This window comes from Primulina huaijiensis, chromosome 3 (genome assembly GCF_012295235.1).
Source record: "Primulina huaijiensis isolate GDHJ02 chromosome 3, ASM1229523v2, whole genome shotgun sequence".
In the NCBI taxonomy this organism is placed as follows: domain Eukaryota; kingdom Viridiplantae; phylum Streptophyta; class Magnoliopsida; order Lamiales; family Gesneriaceae; genus Primulina; species Primulina huaijiensis.
The window spans coordinates 5,460,204-5,466,814 of record NC_133308.1 but is presented as its reverse complement, the minus strand read 5'-3'; the positions used below and the strand labels follow the sequence as shown (position 1 = coordinate 5,466,814).

At 30.7% G+C, this 6,611-nt stretch overlaps 1 protein-coding gene across 3 annotated transcripts; it reads left to right on the top strand.

The window, feature by feature from the left end:
- The first annotated feature begins 458 nt into the window (after positions 1–458).
- Positions 459–4,439, top strand: LOC140973323 (phosphopantothenate--cysteine ligase 2-like). Of its 3 annotated transcripts, none has more exons than XM_073436020.1 (10): positions 459–715; positions 1,284–1,466; positions 1,561–1,684; positions 1,776–1,820; positions 1,925–2,010; positions 2,312–2,364; positions 2,469–2,525; positions 2,625–2,726; positions 3,748–3,867; positions 4,056–4,439. In XM_073436020.1, the coding sequence occupies exons 2-10, from the start codon at positions 1,319–1,321 to the stop codon at positions 4,287–4,289; spliced, it is 969 nt and encodes a 322-aa protein (XP_073292121.1). In that variant the 5' UTR covers positions 459–715; positions 1,284–1,318; the 3' UTR covers positions 4,290–4,439. The 3 variants fall into 3 exon arrangements, with proteins under 3 accessions (XP_073292121.1, XP_073292120.1, XP_073292119.1); XM_073436019.1 differs by having other exon boundaries at positions 1,278–1,466; XM_073436018.1 differs by lacking the exon at positions 459–715 and having other exon boundaries at positions 731–1,466.
- Positions 4,440–6,611: the final 2,172 nt, after the last annotated feature.

Genomic DNA, 6,611 nt, shown 5'->3' with positions numbered 1-6,611 from the left:
GTCTCATAAATTACTTAATCAATAAATAATTAATTTCAATTTTATTTAATATTTAATTAAAGAAAATAAATTATTATGATATCATATTAATTATATCATCCTTAAAAAGGAAAATAAGATCAAATTTGGTCTTTTATTTTATGTTATTAGTCTATGTCGTCAAATTTCAGGTAGAGTTCTCAATCTTTGTATTTTTTTTAAAATTTTAGTCTTTTCTCGACGTAACTTTAGACTGGCTATTCTATATAGTTCATGTGTGTGCATCAAATTTTTTCGATTAAAAAACTAAGATTTCAAAAATTTGATTGATATTTTGTTAAACTCAGTTTAGACAAAATATAAATAATTAGAAAAAATGTAATATTAGAGCACCACTGTTTTTTTACATTCCTCATAAAAATAAATATTTTATTAGCATTATAATTCATTTTGATTTTCAAAAAAAAAAAAAATTTCGAAACAATCACCACAATATCCTCCTGGTATCTTCTTCGTTGCTTCTTTGGAGGAGTAGACATCCACCCGTTATTGGCAGCGGAAAATTGATTATCCGACCTACGAATGTATGAAGTTAGCCCACCCTTGACCATTATAACTCTTTTATTGAGCCATCTTCGCCGCTCCTACCCATATTTTTACCGCTGAGTTCCTATATATAGCCGCTCGATCCATTCAATCTTCTTCGGGGAGCTGAATACGTTAACCGCCTTTCGTGGTAAAGCAAATACCCTCGATTCAGATTCTTTTTGTGAGTTTCCAAGTTTTTTGGATGTGGGTTTTTCAGGATCAGTTCGTAGTTTTCAGTTGGTAGAATTTTTCTTACGGATGGAAAGCAAGTGGTTGTAAATTCATTGGTCATTTTTGTCGTATTACATGCATTAAAGCGGAAATTTTCAAGATTTTTCGTGGATGTAATTGCCTTATCACACTTGCTGTTTACTGATGGGTTATATCAAATTTTCAGTTGATTTAGCTAGTGATTAACGATAGATATACAAATTAAACAGTGATTGCGCGTTAACCATTTGATGTATGGCCAATTAGAGATGACTGCTGCATGTAAGATAAACATTTTCTAATGTTTTTTTGATGAATGATTCAGGTTGGAAAATATTGGTCGTGTTTTCTTTCGTTTCAACTTATAATCATTTGAGATTTTGTCGTTTAATAAACATGTGTTATTCGTGCCAAATTTTGATGCTATTTTTTTATTAACATTGGAAATGGGGATCTTGTTTCCAATTATAAAAAAGCAGCAATCTTTATGTATTTTTTAGTTTCAGAGTTTTTGCTCGGCACTTATCAGCTAGATCGTTCAATGGACGTTTCAAATGGCTCAGAGTCTTTTGACGAAACAACATACGCAGAAGTTAAATCTTTCTTTGATTCATCTCCTCCATTAAAAGATGGCGATGAAATAAGAAGAAAAGTAGAAGAATTTGTGGAAAAGAGATGTTCACCAGCAGGCATGTTTGTTTGTTTTAGCCCCCTAGATAGATGTACATGTTTCTTTCTCTCTGACATAGCGTTCTTGAAATTTGTTAATATATGCATCTTCAGTGAATGAAATAAACAGTAGGGTGGTATGCGTGACATCTGGTGGGACAACTGTTCCGTTGGAACAGCGGTGTGTTCGTTACATTGACAACTTCAGCTCTGGTCACAGAGGAGCTGCGTCGACGGAGTAAATCGCATAAACTTTTACTTTTATCGGGTAGTTTTTGACGATTTTGTGATGTACTCTGACTTAGAAAATTTTATTTACGAAACTACAGATACTTTTTGAAGGCTGGATATTCTGTAATTTTTCTTTATCGGAGGTTAGTATTTCCTTGATTTCATGCATTTGTGACATAATAAAATCTTGTTCTCATTTTACTAGCAAAATATAGCTTATGATAACAGTATGAAAATGTGCGTACAGAGGAACCTGTCAACCATATTGTAGATTTCTTCCTGATGATCCACTGCTTGAGTGTTTTGATGTCATCGATGGATCAACTGTTACAGGTAATGGTTTCTTTATTCACACAAACATTTTTTTTTTGCAGAACTCTTTAGATGGAGTTCTATCAACAACGGTTTGCTGCTTGAAATGATATCGGGGGATACTAATTCTACATCGTGAAAAATGCTTTAGAATGGGGCCCGCTCTGTTTCTTTTGGTTGAAACATCCTCTTTTTTTTTATGTCAGTCACAAAGTGAAATTTGTATCGAGAATAACACTGGATCAGTATTATTACTGTTTTGCTTATTGATTGCATCGCATAAAGCATTGATTGACAATTGTTCGCTTCATAATGTATTCAGTGCACCCGGCGCATGCTGAGAAGGTGAAGATGGCCATCAGTGAACATCATGCTGTAAGGATCTTCCCTTCCTTTTTTCCTGCAATTTTTTGTCATCGATGATTATTTGCTTGTCTTTGGTGTGCTTAGCACATAACTTTTACTCAAATTTGTCGCAGGCTATCAGAGGTCACTTGTTGAAACTTCCCTTTACAACCATATTTGAGTATCTGCAGGTTATCTTCATTTCCTAGCATTGTTTGCTCTCCATTATCCAGATATCTATTTGTTTTGGTCATCTCCTCCATTTAATAAACATAAATGTTTGTGAGCAGCTTTTGCGGTTGGTTGCCTTTTCAATGAGGTGTCTTGGATCAAAAGCTTTGTTCTATCTTGCTGCAGCAGTTTCTGATTTTTATGTTCCTTGGGAGAGCATGGTAATGGACTTACTCAATATGTGATCTTTAGCATTTAGCATAGTAAAAGTGGATTGATGTGGCTGCAAATATTCACTTGTATTGATTATTGCATACTTCTATAAAACACAAAATTTGAGATGACATATTTAAGGAATATGATTGGAAAACTAAATTTTATTGCATTGTGAGAATTGTCTTCATCGTATTCTTCCTAATCGCAAATCTGTTGATTGCAATGTGTTTGCTTCCAAGTTACGAAGCATGATATTGCTCATCTGCACCAATCTTTATGGATCCTTCATGATGCTTTGTGTAAGTTAGTAGCATTCGTAGGCAATGTACTATCTGCATCATAGGATCCATAGTGTTCTGGAACGGTGCATTTCTTTACAAACTCTGATTGTTTCCTACTACACCGCTTCCTCCAAAGGGAATTTTGTCGGTATTATGAACCACTGCTGGTTATCTTTGTTCAAAGTAAAGAGACTGCCAAAAATTGTGATAATTTTACTTTTGTCTTAATAGGATGAATGACTAAGAATTAACATTCTTTGAAATCAGGTTCTTAATAGGAGGATTTCAAACCTTTTCTTTAGCACATCAAACCATAATTTCATTACTGCCTCGACCTCACTTATGGAGTACAGTGGATTGAAAACATCCCAACTATCTTGCCTCTTTGCCTAAACTTGTTTTTATCATTTACAATCTTTCTCTGCTACTAGCCCTCTCCACAATTTTAAATCCTTGCACGGAATTTTTCTGCAAACTATAAAGTCCAAGAATGGGGCTGGGGATATGAACTTATGCTTGAATTTATTAATGAAAAGCCTGAATCGACTGTTCAGATTGTGTCCAAGCAATGATAGAGAGCCTGTTTTTATTGTTTTAGGCCATTAATTTTTAAAAAATGAGATTAATTTTACTTGATGCAATGGAAAGACGATAATGTCATGGCTCTTTGAGAGAGTTATTCGTGAATCAAACTGATGTCAGAATTTTGTTTGCTATTTTACCTCATGATTGACTCAATTTACAGGCAGAGCACAAAATTCAATCTGGCTTAGGTCCTCTAGATATGCGCCTTAATCAGGCCCCGAAGATGCTTTCTGTGCTCAGGAAAGATTGGGCACCTGTGGCCTTCTGCATATCATTTAAGGTTAGAAATTTGTTGTTGAGGATGTTCACATTCTACTAGCTCAACTATGATATGAACGGGATGACTTGAACAAAATACTACAACATTGTAGTGGTATGTCATAACTGTGAAATGACACAAATGTGAGACTTTTATATTATCTTAAGGTGCGGTGAGATTTATGTATTTTATTCTGCTTAATACAACAGCTAGAAACAGATAAAATGATTCTGCTGAAGAAGGCTGGTTTAGCTCTGAAAAAGTATAAAATGCATATGGTGGTAGCGAATGAGCTTCTAACCCGTAAAGATGAAGTTATAGTCGTCACTGAGAGTGGAAATTTTGTGGTTCAACGCGACAAAAGTCAACCTTCTGCTGATGTTGAAAGCCCGCTGATTGAACTAATCATGGCCAAGCATTCTTCTTATATAGATTCTGTTTGATAATTCGAAGCAAATATCATTATTGTTGATCCAAATAACTGATTTGATATAGTGTATCCTTCAAAATATAGATTAATTCTTCCCTCTTGTTAACTCTTATGACATATTTATGCATGACATTGTAATAAAAGGATTATTAAATCTTTTTTTCCTGCCGAAAACTGCTCTACTTATTGCAAGTTGCTCTTCAAGGTTCAGAATGCATCTTATCCGTAATAATATATAATTTATTGGACTAAGTTCAAGCTCCCCAACTCTAATCCCTGAATCCGTTTCCGACTTTGACAATGTGGCTTAGGTTTACACACACACACACACACACACACATACATATATACTAGAAATAATGCACGTGCAACGCACGTGAGAAACATATGTTGAAGTAATTAGTATTTGAAATAAAATTAGTTAACTCAACAAAAGATAATGATAATAGTATTGTAAATTTTGACAATTCGTGTTAATTAGCATATGTAACTAATTTGAAAAAAAACATATTTTTTTAATTTTAAAAAAGATTTGGACTAATAAAATTTTTCTCCTATTTTTTTATCATATTGTTTACTTTTGTTATTTGTCATATTCTCTCAATAATGCATATATTTTATTATAATATTCAATTATTGCAATCTTTTTTGACAATCAATGACATGCAATTTTTTATTTACAATGTTGTTTGATTATTATTCTCTTTCATCTAAATTGACAATAATTTCTACTGTATGCTTTTACTTTCCTAGTCAACTTTTAATTTATTAGACAGTTATACTTGATAACATATAAACTGCACATTATTATTAAGGGTGAGAAAAATTTCGGTTAAACCGAATTAACCGACCAAAACGAGTCAATTCGGAAATTCAGTTCGGTTATTTCGGAAATTCGGTTTTCAAATTAAAAAAAATTCGGTTAATTCGATTCTGTTACGGTTTTCAAAATTTTGATATCAGCTAACCGAATTAATCGATATAATAAATACTATTATTTAATAAATTTTTATTATTTATCAATTTTAATATAATTTTAAATTTTTAATTTTAAAATCAGCCCTAATTCTAAAGAAAAATTTGTGATGTATGTGATTTTAAGTTTTTATTTATTTGTGTAGATTATAGTGTTCAAAAAAATTACATATATAATTAAAATTAAATCACAATTTTTTTTTAAAACTAATCGGTTAATTCGGTGACCAACCGATTTAACCGATTTTAATTCGGTTCGGTTTTCATCGGTTAATTTTAATTCGGTTATAAAAATTAATTTTGTCGGTTCGGTTATTGCTAAATATTTCGGTTTGGTCCGGTTATGACAAATTCAGTTCGGTCGGTAACAGAACCGACCGAATGCTAACTCCTAATTATTATAACAATCTATCATCACACAAAAAGTACTGATAAATTGATTTAAAAAAATATTGATTAAATGTTGTCATTTATTTGCAATTTATAATAATAATATTTTTGAAAATAAATCATCTTTTTACTGACTCTTATGACACTTATTTTAATATTCATATTAACTCATAAGTATAATTAGCACAATCAAATTACTAATATCATATTGGTATTACCTCCGAAAAATAATATATTTAATTTTTCTAGTTGTTTAAATATCTTAACGGGAACATTTGTGTACCCTTATCTTGAGAAAAATTCATTGCATTTATAAAGTTTGAAAGATAAATATAACTTTATAGTATACATTTAATTTGAAAACCGAATTCATTGTATGACAAATACTTCTTGTATTTCTATTTTTTTGTGTAACCCAAAAGAGTTAATATTTTTTTCTTATTTATCTTCTCCATCTCAATGAAAAAAGTTATAAAAAAATATTTATTAGGTTGATATATTAATATGTGATATACATATATATAAGAATTTTGAAATTCAATTTATTCACAATGTTTTTTTCATAACAAAGGTCAACTCAAAATAATAAAAATTAGGATTCATAATTATTTTAAATATGATATAAAAATAATATGTGGAAACTTTTTTTGACATTTTAGTTGCAAAATACATTGATAAATGCATTTAGGTGCACTATTTCATTGTGACAATTATAACTTTATTTAAATATCTTATTTCTCACTCAAAGATTAAAATTTGTTTATTTCTTATTTTGATTATCGAAAAATCCAATATTTCATTTAAATGTTTTTGTTAATAATATTTACATGAGTTTTATTGTATATTTATCCAATTTGAAAGAAATAAATTATAATTCAATATATAATAATATTTGAAAATTGTAGAATGCTTCTAAATTTAAAATTAGAGTAACATGTAAGGGATCAATTCAAAACTAAAAGTTGATGCA

Bases quoted from the DNA above. Each gene is read 5' to 3' on its own strand.
- LOC140973323 (XM_073436018.1), top strand. From the start codon at position 1,265: ATGTATTTTTTAGTTTCAGAGTTTTTGCTCGGCACTTATCAGCTAGAT. The intron at 1,467-1,560 runs GCATGTTTGTTT...ATGCATCTTCAG, and splicing joins AAAGAGATGTTCACCAGCAG to TGAATGAAATAAACAGTAGG. The intron at 1,685-1,775 runs GTAAATCGCATA...ACGAAACTACAG, and splicing joins AGAGGAGCTGCGTCGACGGA to ATACTTTTTGAAGGCTGGAT.